General features: G+C 41.7%; 2 protein-coding genes across 2 annotated transcripts; both read right to left on the bottom strand.

The window, feature by feature from the left end:
- Positions 1-738: 738 nt before the first annotated feature.
- LOC143605020 (uncharacterized) lies at positions 739-2,790 on the bottom strand. Its single transcript, XM_077081288.1, has 2 exons — positions 2,280-2,790; positions 739-1,688 (listed from the first exon to the last, which is right to left on the bottom strand). The coding sequence occupies exons 1-2, from the start codon at positions 2,788-2,790 to the stop codon at positions 739-741; spliced, it is 1,461 nt and encodes a 486-aa protein (XP_076937403.1).
- An 18,667-nt stretch (positions 2,791-21,457) lies between these two features.
- On the bottom strand, positions 21,458-22,224 carry LOC143605019 (uncharacterized). Its single transcript, XM_077081287.1, has 2 exons — positions 22,049-22,224; positions 21,458-21,890 (listed from the first exon to the last, which is right to left on the bottom strand). The coding sequence occupies exons 1-2, from the start codon at positions 22,222-22,224 to the stop codon at positions 21,458-21,460; spliced, it is 609 nt and encodes a 202-aa protein (XP_076937402.1).
- Between the last annotated feature and the right edge of the window lie 1,898 nt (positions 22,225-24,122).

The following is a 24,122-nucleotide window of genomic DNA, read 5'->3' as shown; positions in this document are numbered from 1 at the left end:
TGGGGTTGTTTTAAGGTAACGAAGTATGCAGATGGTAGCTTCCATGTGCCCTTTTCGAGGATCCGAGACGAACCGACTAAGAAAATTGACGAAGTAGGCGATGTCCGGTCGAGTGAATTGAAGGTATAGGAGGCGTCCAATAAGGCGACGATATTGATGTGCATCTGCTTTGCCACTTTCAACACAATAATCAAGTTTGATGTTTTGTTCCATCGGGAAAGGGCTAGGACGACTTCCGAGAAGACCACTATCTTCAAGGAAATCAAGTGTATACTTTCGGTGACTCAATACCAAACCATCATTAGTTCTTGCTACTTCGACACCTAAGAAGTACTTTAGAGTGCCAAGATCTTTTATACTGAATTGTTTATCAATATGTTCTTTTGTCTGTTTTATCTTGTTAACATGATCCCCAGTAATTATCACGTCATCAACGTATATTAGAACCGCAACAGTTAAGCCTAATTCATGGAACAAAAACAAGGAGTGATCGGCCTTGGATTGTGTAAAACCATTCTCAAGAAGAGCATATGTGAATTTTTGGTACCAATTTCTAGAGGCTTGTTTTAACCTATAAAGAGATTTGTTCAGCTTACATACTCTTGTTTCATTTTCCTTTGAGAATCTTTGTGGGATTTTCGTATAGACTTCTTCCTTTAAATCCCCATGTAAGAAGGCATTGTTGACATCAAGTTGTTGGATTAGCCAATCACGTTTAGTAGCAACCGCAAGTAAAGTTCATACCGTGACAAGCTTGGCCACGGGTGCAAAGGTATCGTGGTAATCGACGCCTTCCATTTGAGTGAAACCCTTTACCACAAGACGTGCTTTGTGTCGCTCGATCTCGCCGTTGGGTTTGTATTTTATTTTATAAACCCACTTCGAGCCAATAGCATGCTTGCCTTCAGGTAATTCAACCAAGGTCCAAGTTTCATTCTGTTCGAGCGCCTGGATTTCCCTTTTCATTGCTTCTCTCCAACTATCATCCTGCATAGCTTGGCGAAAAGTTTTTGGCTCATCGTTGGTACTGATGGCTGCCAAGAACGCTTTATGTGAATTAGAAAAGTTATCATAAGAAAGATAATTAGCAAGAGGATGTACCGTCGAGGAATCTTGATCGTGTGCGGGTTGTGTATGGTCTATTGATGGAGGCAAATTGACATTGAAATCTTTAAGATATATGGGTTGAACTTTGCTTCTCTTTGTACGTGGTTCATTATAAGGTTCATGCATGGCATGTTGCCCATGCATGGGAGGTGGACTTTGAGCATTTTGGTGGGGTGCCTCATTAACAGTAGATGTTGCTTTTTTACCCAATAATTCACCACTCTCCAAATCAGTAGATGTGGACTCCGTGGTCAGATTTTCAAACACCTGGTCACTAGTATTTCTGTTCGGTCCAACATTAGGTTTCGTAGTGGAGTAGTCGGGTTCGCCTGGTTCTGGTTCGAAAGGCGTGTCATATCCCATAGGAAAGTCGAACTCCCTCATGTCTGTATTTCCTTCTTTAACTTGGGAAAAAGGAAAAACAGTTTCAATGAACTTAACATCACGAGATGTAATGATTTTCCTATGCTCAATGTCATGTATTTTATAGCCTTTTGTGCCAAGTGGATATCCCAAAAAAACACCCGGTCTACCCTTAGGCTCAAATTTATCTCCCCCTGTCTCTATGCTTCTATAATAAACTAAACAACCAAAGGTTCTCATATGATCATATGTTGCTCTTTTGGCAAAAATTACTTCATACGGGGTTTTATTTTGTATTGCTTTTGAGGGTATTCTGTTTATGATGTATGTAGCAGTTTGTACACATTCTCCCCAAAACCTCTTAGGTAAACTTGCTTGGAACATAAGTGCACAGGCTGTTTCAAGTAAATGCCGATGTTTTCGTTCCACTGCGTCGTTTTGTTGGGGCGTGTGTGGACATGTGGTTTCTAATAGAATGCCTTCATCTGCATAGAAACTCATCATACGGTTTTAAACAAACTCTCCCCCGTTATCGCATCTAATTCTCTTAATTAAGCAACCAAATTGGGTTTTGACCATTTTTTGAAAATTCATTAAACAGTCACTTGCATCACTTTTGTGTTTAAGGAGGTAAACCCACACCGCTCTACTATAATCATCTACTATGGTAAGAAAAAAAGATGCATAATTGGTAGAAGGCTTACGATATTTACCCCAAATATCGTAATGGATTAATTCAAAACATGCACTAGTTTTTGTAGAACTTTTTGGAAAAGGCTTACGAGTTTGTTTTGCCTTAGAACAAGTACCACAACTACTGTCTTTAAAATTAAAGGTAACATCTTCAATAAAAAAAACTTGACATAACTTTGAATAAGAGGCGTGACCCAGTCTTTTGTGCCATATTTCTGCATCAGTTTTTGTTGCCAAGGCCTTTCTTTCCTTTGCCACCATGCCCATTCTGTATAGACCGTTTACACACTTCCCCACACCAATCAACTTCCTCGAGCATAAGTCCTGCATGACACAGAAATCCGGGAAAAAATTAACCGAGCACTGTAGATCTTTTGCAAATCGGCTAACAGAAAGTAAGTTACAATAGAAATTAGGAATGAATAAAATGTTTTTAATCTTGATTGCACCAAATAAGGTGCAATCTCCCTTTGCTTTCACAGGTATACTGTACCCATTGGGAATCATAACAGGAGGTTCATTCTCAACTATTTTGCCATTTTTGAGTGAGTCAAGAACGTGTAGAATATGCTCCGTGGAGCCCGAATTAATGATCCATTCCTCATGGTTTCTTAACTTACCTGCCATGTTCGCTTTTGGCATTTTGTCACCCTGGGATATTTCTACAGTTTTGTTGGGACCAGGATCTTTGATCCTCGGAAATCAAGTATCATTAGCAACAATCAGCGGGACTAAGTATCCTTTGTGGTTCAAGGATCCTCAACAAACAGTCAATTTCAGTTATATTCTAATCTATTTTTCGCAGGTATAACACGTGCTCACCAGAATTCCTACTATAACGGACGAAATGTTTTACTCAGTCTTCCCTTCTTGTCCACGCTTCAAAAACGTTCAAGTTGAAGAAGTAAACAAACGTGGCCGGGATTATAGCATAAGTAGTTACTAGCCGTTATAACTTACTTGTATATATACTGAACCTTAGCTGATAAAACACGATACACAACACTCAAGCACACTTAGAATTCTTAGCAAAAATACCCTGTAATCACGATCAGCTATTGTTCCACCATTTGTAATCTTTTTTAGTTCAATATAATTGGTATTGATAGTTTTCACTACCCGAGGTTTTTGTGTCGGCGAGATACTAGTTACCAAGGGCTTTTCCTCGTATAAATCTTTGTGTTCATTACCTATAATCGTTACTTTGGTTATTATGTTTATTTTTGCATCAATCCTCACATACGAATTTGGTTCATTGATCCTTAGCCTGATTTTTAACCAAAACAATTTGGCGCCCACCGTGGGGCTTCTGGTGCTTTAATCCCAAAAAATTCTTACCTTTATTCAATCCATACACTCAAAATTATCACTCAATGGCCTCTCAAGGAAAAGCTATTCCCTCAATCGCTGCTTCAAGTATCCCGGCTCAAGTGACTCTGCCACCGCTACCTGGCTCTACGAAGCCACAAAAGCCTACAACTATTGCTCAGAAGAACGAGACTGCCGTTTTCTCCGGATCAAAATCCACCACTGTCTTCCAAACGGTAACTACTAACAATGATGTTTCAGTTTTATGTGCACAGATGAAGAACTATATAGAGCAGCAGAACAAGACCAACCAGAGGATCCTCGATGAGATTGAGGAAATTAAGAGAACTAGGAAGACTGCTGAAGAAGCAAGTCCCATCATGCCGAAAATGCTTGACTTCAGCACTCCGGATTTCCCTGGGTGAAAGGTGTCCAACATCCACTTATCCTCGGCAAGGATCCTCGGACCTCTTCCAGAAGGGATACTCTGACCAATATTCGCAAGGATCATCTATCCTTCAATTAGGATCCTCCAATCACCATGCACAAGGATCTTTGGCCTTCCAATCCGGATCCTTAGGACTCCGTCAAGGATCCTCCACCCACCAACTTCAAGGATCCTCAGTCTTTCAACCAGGATCCTTGGGTTTCCAAATAGAATCCATCATCTATCAGCATCCAGAATCCTACTACCCTTATGGGAAGGAACCTTTGAAGGGACCACGGTCCAGGCCACTGGAGGTCCATGAAGGTGATTTCATACTATGCAAACCACTGCTCCTGCTGGACCAACTCTTGATACTGAAACAGTGTACCCCGGACGCAGCTATGGAGCGAGATCTTTTGATCACGCAAGAGGTAACATTTATGATAATTTATCTTTTGGCACTAATCATGGTGGTATGCAGGATACCGGGATCAACCAAACCTTAGCCCGTGAGCTACAAAAGCTCAAGGATATGATATCAAGTGTACCAGGAGTCATTAAACCTATTCTCGAATTACCAGTAGGAAGCCATAACATATCCAGATTCGCTCCACCAATTTGTGATGCTGAGATACCAAAGCGCTTCACCGCCCCTAGCATGAAGTTATATGATGGATTCACGGATCCTGAGGAACATGTAGCCTTATTCCATGAGAGGATGAAAATCAATCCAATCCCAGAAAGAGTGAAAGAGGATTGCTTATGCAAAGGCTTCGGCTCAACACTCACTAGATCCGCCCTCAAATGGCGGCTAAGTCTTCCTCCTTATTCAATTACTTCTTTTTCTCATTTAATCAATCTGTTTAATAGTCAATTTTCATGCAGTAGATCCTTTGAAAAATTAACTAGTGATTTATATAGAGTTGTCCAACCTCGTAGGGAACCCATTAGGCAGTTCCTTACTAGGTTTGGAAGAGAGGCATTGGAAATTCCAAATCTGGACGTCCCAACAGCTGTTGAGGCATTCAAAATGGGATTACAAAAAGACTCTCCATTTTACCAAGATCTTGTTATGACCCCTTGTAGGAACTTAGATGAAGTCTGAAACAGAGCTTTAAGATTCATCAGGTTGGAGGAGGATCAAAGAATACAAGATCAACTTAATACCCCGGCAAAGAGTGAAACTCAAGACAAGAAACAAGGATCATACTTCAGGAATAACAACTCCAAACCATACTTCAAACCAAATGGCCAAAAGATCAACGCTGTGGAGGAAGAAGAAGATGATGAAGATTGCCCAACGATATTCGATTACTGCTTTTCTCTAGATATGGGAGGAGTAATGCTTGCTGCTAGGAAATTGGGTGACAAAGCGAGATGGCCGAGGAAAAATGAGAAGGCGCCTCCTCACAAAGACAAATCCAAATGGTGTGCTTTCCACGAAGACTTCGGCCACATGACAGAAGACTGTATCTCCTTGAGAAGGGAGATCAGCTACCTCCTCAGCAAAGGCTACCTCAAGGAGCTGTTTGGAAGAAAGAAGTCAAGGACCCAGGATCCTGAGCCAGTCCTAGAAAAGGCTGCTCCACCTCCCCCGAATGCTCAAGTTATCAATGTAATCTTTGGAGGTTCTGACATATGCGGGATTTCGTATTCTGCTGCGAAAAAGCATGCCAAAGAAAGCAAATTGGAGAATGGTGAAAGGCCGATCAGGACTTCTACAACGGTCGAACAAAAAGTCATCTCTTTTGATGAGGATGATCGAGTCAATGTCCAGGATCCTCGTCATGGCGGTTTGATCATTACTATGTTTATTTCTAACCATTATGTTTGCAGGATCCTAATTGATGGCAGGAGTTCAGTCAACATTATCCAGTTAGAAGTGCTCAAAAAAATGAATATTCCAAAGTCAAAAATTGTCCCAAGATTCTCAGTCCTTGTAGGATTCTGCAGAGAAACGAAGAACACACTGGGGGACATCAAACTCCCCATATATATAGAGGGAGTAAATTCTATTAAAAACTTTTGTGTTATCGATACCTTGTCTTGTTGCAATGTTATTCTTGGCAGGCCTTAGATACACGAAATGAAGGCAGTTCCCTCTACTTACCACCAATGTGTGAAGCTACCTACCCCATGGGGAATAGCAAAGATAGAAAGCGACCAACAAGACGCTAAGGATTGCTATACTTCTTCAATGAAGCCTATAAAAAAGCTAAGGAAAGTATAGCAATTACGGAAAGCAAGAAGAAATGTCATGAAGACCAGGGAACAAGATTATAAGGAAGTGGTCTTGCAACCAGAGGATCCTGACTACACAGTCCTAATTGGAGTTGAAATACAAGAGTCCCAAAGGATTCTAAGGAAATGGTCTTGATCCTTTACCTAGCCGTCTCTCTCACTGCTTAAAGCGCAGTCCTAGTAAAAGATCACGAAGGTAACCAGCATCCAATTTACTATATAAGTAAAAGTCTCCTTGATGCAGAATCCAGGTATTCTCACTTAGAAAAACGTATTCTTGCTCTAATTATGGCTTCAACTAAGTTAAGACATTTTTTTGAAACTCATACTATCAGTGTAAAAACTAATTACCCTATAAAGAATGTCCTTAGAAAACCAGAAACGTCAGGTAGAATGGCTAAATGGGTTGTAAACTGAGTGCTTATGATATTCAATATGAGCCTAGAAACGCAATCAAGTCACAGGCCCTAGTAGACTTTGTGACTGATTTCAGTAGTGACATAGAAAAACAAGCCAATCTTGTAGTCCAACAGCTTGAAGAAACCTAGGATCCTTGGACACTCTTCACTGATGGGGCCTTAAATGTCAAAGGAACAGGATTGGGAATACTACTAAAATCGCCACATGGGGATATACTACCACATTCGACAGCCTGTGAATTCCAGGCCACTAACAACGACGCAGAATATGAGGCACTCATCGCAGGTATAAAACTAGCCAAAGGTATGAGAATCAGGTATCTTCAAATTTTTGTAGATTCATTATTAATTGCTAATCATTTTAATGGCTCAAATGCAGTCAAAAGTGAAAAGTTAATGAAATATTTAGATATAGTAAAGGATCTTGCAGGATCCTTTGAGTATTTTAATATTACGCAGATACCTAGAAAAGAGAATGCAGGGGCTGATGCCTTGGCAAACCTGGCCTGAGCCTTGAAGCTCCCCGAGAACATGAAGGTTCCTATCATTCATATCTTATCTACTGCAATCGAGGAACTCAAAGCAATGGAGGTAGATGGGAATGTACTTATGGATCCTGAGGATCACCCTCGTGCTCATTCATCCTGGATCCTTTTGATAACGAAGTACATTCAAGACGGGGAGATCCTGAAAGGCGAAAATTCCAAAGCTTTCAAAGCCAAGGTATCTCAATATATTATTATACGTTATATGCTATACAGGAAATCCCTTGCAGGTCCATACTTAAGATGCATAGAAGAATCCGAGATCCCGGAGGTGCTGAAGGATTTCCATGAAGGAGATTGTGGCAACCATACAGGGGGCAGAGCATTATACTCCAGGATCCTAAGGACTGGGTACTTCTGGCCTACTATGAAAAAGGATGCTATGGAGTACTCCAGGAAGTGCAATGCTTGTCAAAGGCATGGCAACATTCTACATCAACCGGCAGAACCCTTATATCCCATCGTCTCCTCGTGGCCATTCATGAAATGGAGAATGGATATAGTGGGCAAGCTTCCTACAGCTCCATGGGGAAAAGTCTTTTTGTTAGCAATGACAGACTATTTCTCTAAATGGATTGAAGCTGAGGCTTTCCCTCAAGTTATGGAGAAGGAAGTTATACCCTTTATTAAATGTAACATTATTACTATATTTGGAATCCATTCTAAAATTATTTGTGATAATGGTTCCCAATTTATTAGGAAAAGAACTATTAACTTTTGTGACAGTTGAGAAATCAAGATGATCACTTCGACACCAGTCTATCCACAAGCAAATGGCCAAGCAGAATCAAGCAACAAAATCATCATCAACAACTTGAAGAAAAAGCTTGGAGCAAAGAAAGGCAAATGGGTTGAAGAACTACCCTATGTGCTCTGGGCAGATAGGACAACTCCAAAGAATGCCACGGGACAGACGCCATTCTCATTAGTCTTTGGAGCTGAGGCAGTGATCCCCACTGAAATGGTGTACCCAACAGCCAGAACAAGCATCCGTGATCCTCAAAGAAATGACGAGAATGTTGTCCAAGATCTAGATACTGTGGAAGAACTTAGAGATCAAGCAAGATTCAGGATGGCAGCCTACCAACAAAAGATGGTTGGTGCTTACAACAAGAATATAAGAATTAAAAGATTTGAGGTTGGAGACTTAGTCCTTCGAAAGGCGTTCCAAAACACAACTAATCCATCCGATGGGAAGCTGGCACCCAAATGGGAGGGTCCCTATCTAATTAAAGCCAAAGCAGGAAAGGAGGCATATCGTTTGATGAATATGGAAGGTGACATGCTCCCAAGGGCTTGGAATGCAATTCATCTAAAGAAATATTTTTATTGATCAGGATCCTGGATCCTAATCAATTGCTTCAGTCCGATACTTGGTAAAATTTTACTTATATTGATTTTCACATTATATTCTTGTCTTGTCAAATGTGTCAAGTTGCAGAAATACCGAGCAATAGGGCCCTCAAGTGAAAAAAAACGAGTTGGCCAACTCTCTCCTAAGTTTAATCGGCCTTGTCGCCAGGTTTCTAAGGTCTTCACCTTATCTCCCGAATTAGGGTTTCTACACCCTCACCTGGAGCGCACGATTATCCAGGTATAATTGGAGGCTGTGGGACCAGTGCACTATACGTGGCTGACAATTTCATGGCTAAAAATTATATCTTGGATCCTACGAATTAAATGGTAGACGTACCATATACACAAGTTAAGGTCAACGCTGGGTTAGGCTTGTCACCGCGTACAATTGGGCCAACGCCAAGGATCGGCTCGTCGTTCGTTTTTATTGGGCTTGTCCCCACGTTTTGGGCGTGTCCCCACGATTTATTGGGCTTTTCCCCACATTTTATTGGGCTTGTCCTCACGTTTTATTGGGCTTGTCCCCACGATTTGCTGGGCTTGTCCCCAAGATAGTTGGAATTTAATCCAACTTTTCTAATTATTATATCCTCTTTTGATGATTTGTTTTGATAGGAAAATATCTTAAAGAAAAAAGTTCTAAGGATTGAGAATCCTCTATCCTAGTGACACAGGTTATAAAGCAGAAATCAAAAGAGTTATATTATAATATGCAAGATAAAAAGGCGATCCGGGCTTCACCAGCAAAACGTGGACCATCCACCCGAATCAAACTACATCAAAGTTCATGCAGAAATTTAGAAGACAAATGCGGTTAAGGTTTCATCCCCATAAAGCTAAGGATCCCTCTACCCTAACCACCTTCGAAAATTGTCTTATGGATCACAGATCCTAAGGATTGCCACTACCATTGTCCATACAAACCATAAACAAAAATCATTAAAACATCATAAAAAATGGGCTCCGGCCTTGTTTTCATATCCATCATTGCCCATTACACCAGCTACTCCTTAGCCGCATCACCTTCACCATCACCCGCCTCCTTAACCTCCAACACATCATCTTTGACTCCACTCGTTCCAACATCCTCGGTCCTCTTTGCAGCCCCTGCATCCTCTCTCTCTTCGCCAAAACTAGCTAAGGCCTTCTCCCACATAGACACATTCCAAGTGGACCTGTCGAAGTTAGGATCCTCAGCTTCGGCGGCCATCTTTATCCTAGCCGTTAATACCGCTTTGCTGGCCCACACCTTAGCCTATTCGGTAACCTCGACCACTTGTTCTTGAGCCCGGATGTCTGCAAGAGCCAGTTTATCCTCTAGGATCCCCTTTTCAGTCTGCAACTCCATGATCAGCTTGTCCTTCAAGGATATCCCGGCACGGTATTTGGCGAGTTCCCTCTCTGTGTTGGCCACATTTTCATCATACAAAGTCTTGAAGTTGGCCACTGCCTGCAAGATGTATGCAACTTAAAGACACAATTGAAATGTAGATGGCTAAGGGTAAAGGATCCTTACTTCCGAAAGTTGGTCAAAGATGTCCTGGGCACTGTGGACTTCCACATCTGGGTCCCTCTTTCTCTTCATGTTTGTGACATCTGCCCAAATCCGACCCGACCCAGGTACCTGTTTTCGGATCCGATTTTTAAGATTTAAAATTTGATTATAATCTTTATAAATTTATCAAATATATATATAATAATAATAATGATAATAATAATTCCTTCCCGCTGTCCCGCCCCTTTTTTTTCTCTCTTGTCGCCGTCCCGCCCCTTTTTCTCTCTTGTCGCCGTTCCGCCCCTCTGCTTAACCCTTAAGCCTTGAACCCCTTTTTCTCTTAACTCTTTGCTTGTCCTTTGGTTCTTCCCACCTAAGGATGTCTGCGCAGCTCCACGCGCCAGACTCCTTACAAGGAAGCCTGCGTGAAGACCAGCTGTTCCTGCGATACGCGAGGCGAACTGTTCCCGCGGCGCGCAAAGGATTGTAGTTCTTCCCGCGGCGCGCTAAGGATTGTAGTTCTTCCCGCGGCGCGCAAATGATTGTAGTTCTTCCCGCGGCGCGCTAAGGATTGTAGTTCTTCCCGCGGCGCGCTAGGATTGTTCTGTCTGCCTTCGCCCTCGCGCACTCAAGCCTTCTCGCGCTAGACACTTAGTCTCTTCTCCAGTTTAAGCCAGCCTGTATGCTTTTGAAATATCTTATCTTCTGTGCTATACCTGCCAAGGTATGGGCACAGTAGGCCAGATCTGACATCTGTCCGAAAAGTCGCTTTCGGCGCAGCTTGCTTACCAACCCTCTTGGTTGTCAGAAAAAGTAACTGGCATAATCTTTTAAAATCTTCTTTTCCATGTCTTGAACAGTACTTTGACTGACCCCTCCCATGCTATGAACAGTAACCTGTCAGCCTTCCCCATCCCCTGCAGCTGCCACCATATCTCTTGCTTTTTGATATCTTTTGCTTTGATTTGATAAGATCTTTTTCCCCATTTCAAGGGATGTGTTCCCTAGGGTTTTCCTATAAATAAAACTAATTTCTTGGATAATTAAACGCTACACTCAAACACTTAAACACTCCCCAAAATCTTTCTCCCTTACTCTCTGCCGAAGATCCTCAGCGACGCCTCCAACTCCTCTCTTTGCAATCCGTCTTCTCTTCTTTTCTGCCCAGAAATCTCGGTAAATAAATAATATATAACCTTTTTTATAATTTGTTTAAGTGACTTACATATATTCAAGACATAAAAACCAATCGTTAAACCAATAACCTCTTATTTATAGGTTAACTTTCGCTTGTTTAAAAGTTGGTTCTTGCATTATCTTTCAACGCACCTTTTACAAGTGAGTAATCTCGTACCTAATCCCCTTTTATTTTTAACGTTTTGGGATGTTCATGTGTTCGTACAACTTGAGTCTTAAACTTGTTTATGAATTTATGTGCGCAAAACCCATGTGTTATGGACGTTTACTAGTGTTGTATATTTGTATGTGTTGATCATTAACCGCTTTGATCAGCCTATTCCGAAGTTTTCATGGATCCATTAAATGAACACGTGAGACCTATTGTTACGATTTTCTTGGTTTGTTTGCACATACACGAATGATTATTTGTTTTTGCTCGATTTGGAGCACGCTATGAACTATGAGCTATGATCTATTTAGGTTTGATCACAATCTGTTTACACCACTATGTTGAACACTAGTTATACACATGTTGCGCGCAGTGCTTTGTTATTATCTATTTATATCTATTAAACTTGATTTCTCACCGACACGCAAGTGTTGACGTTTTATTTTAACACATGTTCAGGTTTGCTGTAGCTGCTTTTGGAACTCGAGGACACGTAGGATGTTTTCTTTTACTTTGGACCTAGTTTAAAATATAACAAGACAAATTTATGTATTTGAATATTATGAGTTATGATATGTGATTTATGTTACTTTATGGTGTGTTTGCGCATGCGCAATGAAATGTATTTATTAAATATTGACACCCAAATAGTGTCACGAGTAATGAAACAATTCGTAGCGCCCCGATGTATAATCCGCCATCGGTCGGGGTGTTACAGATTGGTATCAGAGCTCCGTGACTTTAGGATTAGGTGGTTAGACGTAACGACCTAGAATACCTAAGAGTCCCTTCTCGCGCATGAGAAAAATCTCATGATTGCGCGCTAATTGTTAATTACTCGATATTTATAAAATATGCTTGCGCATACGCAGCACATGATTTCATGTTTTATCCGCGATCTTTCGATTTTTATTGTTAAATTTCAATTCGTTTCTTTACTTACATATTCGTTTGTGGTTGGGACTTAACATTGAAAATCCGAAAAGTCATGGTGATACATGAATAGTTGATTTTCAATCCCCATTAACTTTATGTTCTAAAATTGAAGATTTGAAAAGTCATGGTGATACATGAATTGTCAATCTCCAATACTCATTTACTCGTATATTTTAAATTGAAGATTTGAAAAGTCATGGTGATACATGAATTGTCAATCTCCAATACTCATTTACTCGTATATTTTAAATTGAAGATTTGAAAAGTCATGGTGATACATGAATTGTCAATCTCCAATACTCATTTACTCGTATATTTTAAATTGAAGATTTGAAAAGTCATGGTGATGCATGAATTGTCGATTTTCAATTCGAATTCATTACCTGTATTAAGTTTGCATTTAAATTCATATTTTACTTCAAAATTTGATAGCATTTAACTCCGCGAAACAAGCTTTACAATGATATACTTTGCGCTAAAACGATTTCCCATACCAAGATATTAACTAAAACTTTTATAGAATGCCTCCGCTATCAGCTCGCCGTCATCAGAGGAGAGAAGCCTCGCGCAGACGTATACAGCATCGTTCCCAGGAAATGGCCGCCGCAATAGCCCAAGCCTTAAATCAAAATAATACCAACCCCTCCGGATACAATATTAAGTTCTTTAATGCGGGTAACCCTCCGAAATTCACAGGGCTTGAAGGAGCCACCGTAATACTCCAATGGCTCGAGAAAATTGAGAACACCTTCCTCCATACCCATTGCCCTCCAGACCGACGAACCTTATACGCCTCAAGTGTCCTGGAATCAAGGGCGCTTACATGGTGGAACGGAGTAGCTCACGCGCGTGGCGCAGAGGCTGCTTCTAGCATGCTCTGGGAGGAATTCAAGGATCTTTTGACTCGAGAATTCTGCCCTCCCAACGAAGTAAAGCACCTTGAGGAGGAATTTTGGAACTTGAAACAGTACAGTGGCGAAGCGCGCGAGTACGCTACGCGCTTTCACGAACTAAGTTTGCTTGTCCCGCACCTAGTTACCCCTTCCCGCCGCGCCATCGAAAAGTTTCTTGGGGGTCTCCCCATGGAAATTCAAGATTCTGTTTGGGCCAGGAACCCAGTAACCCTCTATGACGCCATCGAGCTGGCCGCTGTGCTCAGCGACAACCATGTCAGGGCAGGAACCCTGTTCCTGCGGGGAGCCGAGAAGACCAAACTCACCAAGACTGTCCCAGAACCAACAGAAACCAAGCCAGAACCCTCAAACCGTAACAACCTCAAACGCAGGCACAAACCCAATCATCAAGCCTACGCGCTTACCAACCCGCTCATTGTCCAGCATCCCGCCTACCAACCTCCAGTTCACGCTCCTAACCCACTGTCAACCTACCCAACACCCCCTGTAGTCCATAACTATGCCTTAGCCAATTCCGCACTCCCTGCCCCGTCAACTAAGAAACCTTACACAGGAAACCAACCCTTTTGCCCAACCTGTAAACTTCATCATCCAACTCAAGCCCCGTGTCGACAATGCAACCGATGTGGCCGTATTGGTCACACTGCTGAGTACTGTAGAGTCCTTCCCGCCAACCCAATCGCGCAAACACCACCAACCTACCCGCAAAACCCACAATCAACATACCCTAATCCACGACCCAGGTCGTGCTATAACTGCGGTGACCCCAGTCATTTCCGGAACGCGTGCCCGAGACTGCAAGTACAAATTACGCAAGCTAATCCGGTTAACCAAATTTCAAACCAAGTGGCGCGCGGACGAGCTTTTAATATAACCGCGCACCAAGCGCAAGCGAATAATGACGTGGTTAATGGTACATTTTTACTTAACGGACAATATGCATCTATACTTTTTGATACTGGCGCCGATAGAAGTTTTATTTCTCGCGCATTTGAACAAAAACTTGCGCGACCGCGAATAAACTTAAACGGAAACTTTACAGTTGAAATGGCTAACGGTGAAACAATTATAATAAACTCCGTGATCAAAGATTGCACGCTTAACCTTAATGAACACGATTATCTAATCGACCTCATTCCCATGCCTCTTGGAAGTTTTGATGTTATTATTGGTATGGACTGGCTCTCGCAAAATCGCGCCGAAGTAATCTGCGCCAAGAAATTGATTCGCATTCCTCGGGAAAATGGTCAAGATCTTCATATCTACGGCGAGAAACCATCTAACGGTCTTAAACTTATGTCATGCACTGAAGCCCGAAGACTTTTACGAAATAAATGTGTCGCGTTCTTAGCTCATGTGGTCAAACCCGATGAAGGAAAGAAGAAACTTCATGAAATCCCCATCGTGCGTGACTTTCCTGAAGTCTTTCCCGAAGATCTTTCTGGTTTACCTCCCGCTCGGGAAGTCGAGTTTCGTGTTGATCTTGTTCCTGGTGCATCCCCCGTAGCCAAATCTCCTTATCGACTTGCACCCGCTGAAATGCAAGAATTAGCAAGTCAACTTCAAGAGTTGACCGATAAAGGATTCATTCGCCCTAGCTCTTCGCCGTGGGGTGCTCCGGTTTTGTTCGTTAAAAAGAAAGACGGTTCGTTTCGCATGTGTATCGATTACCGCGAGCTGAACAAGCTCACCATTAAGAACCGGTACCCCTTACCGCGTATTGACGACCTCTTTGTCCAACTCCAAGGTGCCTCTTGTTTCTCCAAAATCGATCTCCGTTCTGGCTATCACCAGTTGCGTATCCGCGAAGAGGATATTCCCAAAACTGCCTTTCGAACCCGCTACGGTCATTTTGAATTCTTGGTCATGCCCTTCGGTTTAACCAACGCACCCGCTGTCTTCATGGATCTAATGAACCGGGTGTGTAGGCCTTTCTTGGACCAATTCGTGATCGTGTTTATTGATGACGTTCTGGTATATTCCAAAACCAAGGCCGAGCATGAACAACATCTTCTGTTGGTGTTGCAAAAGCTTCGAACCGAACAACTATATGCCAAACTCTCCAAGTGTGAGTTTTGGTCTGACGAAGTACAGTTTCTTGGTCATGTTGTAAACAAGATGGGTATTCATGTCGACCCATCCAAAATTGAAGCAATCAAGAACTGAATTGCACCGACCACTCCTACCGAAATCCGTTCCTTTTTGGGCTTAGCTGGTTACTACCGGCGATTCATTTCGAACTTCTCAAAAATCGCCTTGCCTTTAACAGCATTAACGCACAAAGGCAAACCGTATATTTGGGGCTCGAAGCAAGAAGAAGCCTTTCAAACGCTCAAGCAAAAGTTGTGTGAAGCTCCTGTTCTAGCGTTACCAGAGGGTACTGACGACCTTGTCGTTTATTGTGATGCCTCCAACCAAGGTCTCGGTTGTGTACTTATGCAACGAGGCAAGGTTATCGCTTACGCGTCAAGGCAACTCAAAATTCATGAGACAACGCCGATGGAGCGAACTCATCAGCGATTACGATTGTGAGATCCGATATCACCCTGGAAAGGCTAATGTGGTAGCCGATGCGCTCAGCCGCAAACCCAGTCAACTCAACTGTATTTTGCCGCGCACGCAGCTTCACTTCGCGCCGATCCAAAGCAATCTTGAATCGCGCATTCGCGACGCGCAGCGCGCATCGATCAGCAAAGGCAACCTACGCGCCGAGTTAGCGTGTGGTGCGGAAGCGCATCTAGTCCCTAACCTGAATGGAACTCTCTGTTATCTCAATCGCATCTGGATTCCCAATGATGAGATTCTTCGCGCTGACATACTGAGTGAAGCGCACAAAACTCGATATTCCATTCATCCTGGCGCTGACAAAATGTACAAAGATTTGCGCCTTACTTATTGGTGGCCCGGTATGAAAAAGGATATTGCTGTGTTCGTAGCTAAATGCCTAACTTGTTCTAAGGTAAAAGCTGAACATCAACGCCCATCTGGTTTGCTCGAACAACCAGAAATTCCTACGTGGAAATGGGAAAGTATAGCAATGGACTTTATCACCAAGTTACCCTCGACCGCAAGCAAACATGATAGCATTTGGGTAATAGTGGATCGATTGACCAAGTCTGCCCACTTTCTGCCCATTCGTGAAACCTACCGTGTTGAACAACTTGCGTATCTATATGTCAAGGAAATTGTCTGCCGTCATGGTACTCCCTTGAGCATCATATCCGATCGCGATGGCCGTTTTATATCTCGCTTTTGGAAATCTCTCCAATCTGCGTTAGGAACTCGTTTGGACATAAGTACTGCATATCATCCTCAGACTGACGGACAGTCTGAGCGAACCATCCAAACCCTTGAGGATATGCTTCGATCTTGTGTTCTTGATTTTGGAGGTAATTGGGATTCACACCTACCTCTGATCGAGTTCTCTTATAATAACAGCTATCATTCCAGCATCGGTATGGCCCCATTTGAAGCACTTTACGGTCGAAAATGCCGCTCACCGATTTGTTGGAACGAAGTGGGTGAAGTTCAAATCACAGGACCCGAACTAGTTCAAGAGACAACCGATAAAATCGCCAAGATCCGTGATCATCTGCTGACTGCCAGAAGCCGACAGAAGAGTTACGCAGATCGCAGGCGGAAGCCTCTCGAATTTCTAGTTGGTGATCTTGTTCTCCTCAAAGTGTCGCCCTGGAAGGGTGTTGTCCGCTTTGGGAAGAAAGGTAAGCTTGCACCTCGTTATGTTGGTCCGTTCAAGATTCTTGCGAGAGTGGGAAAGGTTGCCTACAAGCTGGACCTGCCGCCCGCGCTCAGCAATGTGCATCCAACGTTCCATGTATCCAATCTCAAGAAATGTTTAGCTGACGAGAACCTCCACATACCACTTGATGAAGTTCAAGTTGATGAGTCTATGCATTTCGTTGAGAAGCCTGTTGAGATTATGGATCGCGAGGTGAAGCAAACCAAGCGCAGTCGCATCCCTATTGTCAAAGTTCGCTGGGAGTCCAAGCGCGGAGCCGAGTTCACTTGGGAAAGGGAAGATCAAATGAAGATCAAATACCCGCACCTTTTCTCTGCGCATCCTACTTCGAGATAAATTTCGGGACGAAATTTCTTAAAGTAGGGGAGACTGTGACATCTGCCCAAATCCGACCCGACCCAGGTACCCTTTTTCGGATCCGATTTTTAAGATTTAAAATTTGATTATAATCTTTATAAATTTATCAAATATATATATAATAATAATAATGATAATAATAATTCCTTCCCGCTGTCCCGCCCCTTTTTTTTCTCTCTTGTCGCCGTCCCGCCCCTTTTTCTCTCTTGTCGCCGTTCCGCCCCTCTGCTTAACCCTTAAGCCTTGAACCCCTTTTTCTCTTAACTCTTTGCTTGTCCTTTGGTTCTTCCCGCCTAAGGATGTCTGCGCAGCTCCACGCGCCAGACTCCTTACAAGGAAGCCTGCGTGAAGACCAGCTGTTCCTGCGATACGCGAGGCGAACTGTTCCCGCGGCGCGCAAAGGATTGTAGTTCTTCCCGCGGCGCGCTAAGGATTGTAGTTCTTCCCGCGGCGCGCAAAGGATTGTAGTTCTTCCCGCGGCGCGCTAAGGATTGTAGTTCTTCCCGCGGCGCGCTAAGGATTGTTCTGTCTGCCTTCGCCCTCGCGCACTCAAGCCTTCTCGCGCTAGACACTTAGTCTCTTCTCCAGTTTAAGCCAGCCTGTATGCTTTTGAAATATCTTATCTTCTGTGCTATACCTGCCAAGGTATGGGCACAGTAGGCCAGATCTGACATCTGTCCGAAAAGTCGCTTTCGGCGCAGCTTGCTTACCAACCCTCTTGGTTGTCAGAAAAAGTAACTGGCATAATCTTTTAAAATCTTCTTTTCCATGTCTTGAACAGTACTTTGACTGACCCCTCCCATGCTATGAACAGTAACCTGTCAGCCTTCCCCATCCCCTGCAGCTGCCACCATATCTCTTGCTTTTTGATATCTTTTGCTTTGATTTGATAAGATCTTTTTCCCCATTTCAAGGGATGTGTTCCCTAGGGTTTTCCTATAAATAAAACTAATTTCTTGGATAATTAAACGCTACACTCAAACACTTAAACACTCCCCAAAATCTTTCTCCCTTACTCTCTGCCGAAGATCCTCAGCGACGCCTCCAACTCCTCTCTTTGCAATCCGTCTTCTCTTCTTTTCTGCCCAGAAATCTCGGTAAATAAATAATATATAACCTTTTTTATAATTTGTTTAAGTGACTTACATATATTCAAGACATAAAAACCAATCGTTAAACCAATAACCTCTTATTTATAGGTTAACTTTCGCTTGTTTAAAAGTTGGTTCTTGCATTATCTTTCAACGCACCTTTTACAAGTGAGTAATCTCGTACCTAATCCCCTTTTATTTTTTACGTTTTGGGATGTTCATGTGTTCGTACAACTTGAGTCTTAAACTTGTTTATGAATTTATGTGCGCAAAACCCATGTGTTATGGACGTTTACTAGTGTTGTATATTTGTATGTGTTGATCATTAACCGCTTTGATCGGCCTATTCCGAAGTTTTCATGGATCCATTAGATGAACACGGGAGACCTATTGTTACGATTTTCTTGGTTTGTTTGCACATACACGAATGATTATTTGTTTTTGCTCGATTTGGAGCACGCTATGAACTATGAGCTATGATCTATTTAGGCTTGATCACAATCTGTTTACACCACTATGTTGAACACCAGTTATACACATGTTGCGCGCAGTGCTTTGTTATTATCTATTTATATCTATTAAACTTGATTTCTCACCGACACACAAGTGTTGACGTTTTATTTTAACACATGTTCAGGTTTGCTGTAGCTGCTTTTGGAACTCGAGGACACGTAGGATGTTTTCTTTTACTTTGGACCTAGTTTAAAATATAACAAGACAAATTTATGTATTTGAATATTATGAGTTATGATATGTGATTTATGTTACTTTATGGTGTGTTTGCGCATGCGCAATGAAATGTATTTATTAAATATTGACACCCAAATAGTGTCACGAGTAATGAAACAATTCGTAGCGCCCCGATGTATAATCCGCCATCGGTCGGGGTGTTACAATGTTGGCCTTAGAGCGGTAGTCATAATTTTTGGGGGAGCAAGGCTGGAACCTTTCACAGGTCTTTTCTCAGAGGAACGGGAAGAGATGTGGCTGTCAACGTCTTCCAACTAGAATTGTCCCAACAAGTTCTTGGACGTTTTGGATGATGATTTTTGTGCACCTGTCCGAAAAAAGATAAGTTTTCTATAATTCAACGCTTTTCTTTATTTTTATCAGCAATCAATAAATTTATTCTAACTTACTTGACATTGTTTCTGAGGAACTGGCGATCCTTTCGTCTGAATCGTTCACTTTTTCAACAGCAGCCTTGAATGTCCTGTCGAAAGGATCCAATGACAGGAATACCTTCGCCTTCTTAATACCCTCCTGGTCGGTGGCGAGTTCTGAGAAGTTGGACACTGCACAAGAAACAACAAACCCACAGTTAGCCAATCAAAAATACTAGGATCCTTATCCTCAGGATCCACTACCCTACCCTTCAGGATCCAGCGAGTTGGTAACAAATTCCCCTTTGGAATACTGTCTCTTAGAACGAAAAAGAACTGGTTCCTCCAACTTTGATCGTTGTGGGTAGTCTTGTTGATTGGTAGCGGCTGAAAAGGTTTGCTTTTGAAGTGAAACCTGCTGGAACCATGGGTAACGAGGCTGTAGAGGTGAGAAAGGGCTGGAAGATTGAAATCTAAATCCTGTTCTGTAATCAACCTCTCGAGTGTATGCAAAGTCCTCCACATCATCAGCATCGCCTGGATATAGCTGAGGCTGGTGAAGCAGAAGAAATTAGAGGTCAAGTCGGGAAACCGATAGGAGAATACAAGAAGAAATGCGAGTGCAGGAAAGCAAACCCAGTCAGAAGAAACGTAGTCTCTCTTTAATCGAGAATCATATGCTCTGAATACTATTCCTTCGGGGAAGCAGTTGGAGATTCTCTGGATTTCCTCATTGGTGAATTACAGATCTTCGAAACCGGGTCTTTGAGAAGATGCTGGCTTTGAAGAACGGGACCTATGTCCTTAGGGTTCGAACTAAAAGACGCTTTTTGATTCCTTTTGGGCATTGTAACGAAGGGATGAGGAAAAGTAGAAGAAAGAAAAGAGTAAGAAAGAAGAATACCTGAGGATCGTTATCGCCAGAATAAGGGGGTGGATATGATAAAAAAGAAGTTATAAGGCTTGAAAACCTACTTATTAGGGATAATGATACGTTTGCAGGCGATGGTCACGTCACTTTATCGCTAACGGTCCGATTCAAATATGCATTGAGATAAACATAACAGCTGTACCCCATTCACACCTATCATGTTTGGGGGTAATTGTTGGGACTAGGATCTTTGATCCTCAGAAATCAAGTATCATTAGCAACAATCAGCGGGACTAAGGATCCTTTATGGTTCAAGGATCCTCAATAGTCAATTTCAGTTATATTCTAATATATTTTTTGCAGGTATAACACGTGATCACCAGAATTCCTACTATTACGGACGAAGTGTTTTACTCAGTCTTCCCTTCTCGTCCACGCTTCAAAAACATTCAAGTTGAAGAAGTAAACAAACGTGGCCGGGATTATAGCATAAGTAGTTACTAGCCGTTATAACTTACTTGTATATATACTGAACCTTAGCTGATAAAACACGATACACAACACTCAAGCACACTTAGAATTCTTAGCAAAAATACCCTGTAATCACGATCAGCTATTGTTCCACCATTTGTAATCTTTTTTAGTTCAATATAATTGGTAGTGATAGTTTTCACTACTCGAGGTTTTTGTGCCGGCGGGATACTAGTTACCAAGGGCTTTTCCTCGTATAAATCTTCGTGTTCATTACCTATAATCGTTAGTTTGGTTATTCTGTTCATTTTTGCACCAATCCTCACATACGAATTTGGTTCATTGATCCTTAGCCTGATTTTTAACCAAAACAAGTTTCGTTTACTTGCTTTAGTAGGCTTTGGTACTGACTTTCGGTTAAACCACCAACCATGGTTGGTTCAACATCAACACATGCTGCCCTTGACCTTCCTTTCTCACGCTTTCCTTTCCCCGGTCACCATTCCGGATAACCAATCCTTTCAAAGCACCTGTCTTTGTTGTGACCGGTTTTGCTGCAATGACTACAACGCTCGGGCTCACCTGTACCGTTTCGTTTTGACTCCTTTTGGCCAATATTAAATATTTGAGAGATAGTTCCATCTCTTTGGTTCTATGAGAAAGTTTGGAAAGCGGCTGGTTCATTAAACGGCCTCTTCATTGTTGCTATGTTCCTTTGTTGTTCGTCTTCAGAGGCTAACCGATAAGCCTCTCCCAAAGTCAGGTTGGGTTTCATGGATAGGACATGAGTCCTTATGGCTGAAAATTCAGCATCCAACCCCATAAGAAACTCATATAATCGTTCCCTATCTTTGAAATCACTTATTCTTTTACCCAATCCACACGAACAGTTTCCACACGTGCAACTTGGTGTTGGTAAAGACGATTGTATCTCATCCCAGAACCCTCTTATCTTCGTGTAGTAAGCTGAAACAGATAGCCCATCTTGTCTTGTATCGATGAGGGATTGCTTTAGCTCGTATGCTAGTGGCGCACTTTCTTTGCCAAACCTTTCTTTTAGATCACACCAAATTTCGCGAGCAGTGCTGGCGTATTTGACGCTCCCTCAAATATCTTTATCCATGGCGGTGGTTAGCCATCCTTTTATCATCGCGTCACACCGCATCCACATCATATAGGTATCTTCTGTTTTCTCGGGTTTTGGAATAGAATCATCAACAAAACCATCTTGCTCTTGGCAAACAAGAAATTAGTCATCTCTTGAACCCAATCATTGTAATTGTTGTCGTTGAGAGCATCGTTAACCTGCATCTGTCTTGGATAATCTGAGGCATGAATATAATAAGGAGAGTTGGGATCGATTGTTTTGGTTTCGGTTTTGTTGTCGGAGCTGGAGGACAGTTCTTTGTCTACAGCCATGTCGACAGTAGCAAATATTAGCAAATATGCGTATTTAATTCATATTTTTATATCATATAAATACACAAACTCGCAAACATAAATATTGTGTGTATTTCAATTAAATGTTAATTGCTATTTGTATAAGTGTTTATTTTATCGCATTCGGAGAAGTCCATCATAATATATTAGAATAAGTATGATCATACGCCGTCTTAGTAGCCAAAGCCCGTTCGCATGGCGATGGTCAACCGACAATCACATTTATATGCTAGTCATAGTAGCCAAAGCCCAATTCGCAAAGTAACAGTCAACTGACACATTATTTGCTCATGGTTTGATTGATTATTACTCACATTGTTTTGTTTGCGCATTTATCATATATATATATAATTGTATCATGAAAACTGACAATTATCTCCACTCAACATGTGTTGTGGACAAATCTCTGTCTATTTTGTACGCATATGCAGGTTGTCAGTTGATTTGAGGCTAAGGTGAAGAACACATAGAGAGACTTTAGACATTAAAAATAAAGAATAGTTATATTTTATTTTGTTTTGGATTATTATCGTCATGTTTGGAATTTGTGCACATATTTGAAATAAATAATATAAATATTGTCATATTTTATATTGTATGATAGTACCTTGTAAGCTGTGAACCACGGTTCGCATCCCGGCATTTCCGCCTTAGGTTGAGGTGTGACAGATTTGTATCAGAGACCGAGGTTATAAGATAGGTGGATAGAAATGTCCTAGTAATATGCTTAGGACCCTATACGTGCCTACTTGATTGCCTTATGTGCTTGTTATTATGTGTTTACAGCTTACTTAGATTATTTTTCTTTTATTATTTAAATGTTGTGCACACTCAAAAATTCCGAGGCTATGCCTCACTCTCAAAATATTTTAAATTCCTTTATTTAATAAATTGAGTAGATTGATTTTATATTGGGGAAATTCCTTAAGAATTCTCTTGTTTTGTTTTTACTCCAGTACCTTAAAGCATGGTAGTATGACTTGTTCTTGTAGTAACCGGAAGGGGGAGAGAACTGTGAGTCGGGCCTTGGCAAAATAGTTCCGAGAACCCAAGGTAAGACGCTATTCCTTACCTGGAGGATAACCTGACCACAATACTCGATCTTATAGGTCAAAGTGGAACAAATGTCATACGACCGGAACTTTAAGTGGTCAACATGACCGATCAGTAACATTCCTTTTATAAAAAACCGAATTCACGGTGGTTCGTGGCTAAATTCGGAAAATTTTCCAATATCTTATTATTATTGTTTTAAATGTTTAGTTGGGTGAAAAATCTATGTCAATCCATGGGCACTCCAACTATCCATTTCTCAACTCGTTTTTTATTTGATTTTTAGTTGGAACGTATCACCCGTGGTGGTTCACGAGATACTCAAACTGTTCATATTTGGATCCGTTAATTCGATATTTATTTGAGTCAGTTAAAATGCCATATAACGCTCATGGGCTGACCAACTCAATTGCTTTGTAACTTGTTATTTTAATTGGGCCATTTAAACTGCCATGGAACGCTCATGGGAGGCCCAATTCACAAATTCTGTTGCGTTATTTAGTTGGGCCATTGAAATTAATATGGAAAGCTCATTGGAGGCCAACTCATTTGATATGCTTCGTTATTTAATTTGGGTTCCCAAGCTACAATGGTGTCACACCACAACCTAAGGCGGAAATGCCGGGCGTGAGCATGTATGCTCATAGCTCGAGGTAACTATCATACAGTAATTATATCAATATCTAATAATTAATTTATTTAAATTCAAAACACAATATCCATAAATAGCAAATATAATCCATAACAAATATAGAAACAATCCAAAAATAAACTCAAATTAAATTGTTCTTGATAAAGCTTATGGTCTCAACAAACAATCCAAT

The sequence above is a fragment of the Bidens hawaiensis genome, unplaced genomic scaffold (assembly GCF_021521415.1).
Source record: "Bidens hawaiensis isolate Kalapana, Puna unplaced genomic scaffold, B.hawaiensis_p1.1 tig00067638_1, whole genome shotgun sequence".
Lineage (NCBI taxonomy): Eukaryota > Viridiplantae > Streptophyta > Magnoliopsida > Asterales > Asteraceae > Bidens > Bidens hawaiensis.
This window is presented reverse-complemented; position numbering and strand designations above follow the sequence as displayed.

Coding starts and splice junctions, on each gene's coding strand:
- LOC143605020 (XM_077081288.1), bottom strand. CDS start 2,790: ATGGCAGGTAAGTTAAGAAACCATGAGGAATGGATCATTAATTCGGGC. Junction 1,689..2,279: donor TTTTAAAGACAGTAGTTGTG/GTACTTGTTCTA, acceptor TTGGTTGTTTAG/TTTATTATAGAAGCATAGAG.
- LOC143605019 (XM_077081287.1), bottom strand. CDS start 22,224: ATGGCTGTAGACAAAGAACTGTCCTCCAGCTCCGACAACAAAACCGAA. Junction 21,891..22,048: donor CAAGAGATGACTAATTTCTT/GTTTGCCAAGAG, acceptor CAAATACGCCAG/CACTGCTCGCGAAATTTGGT.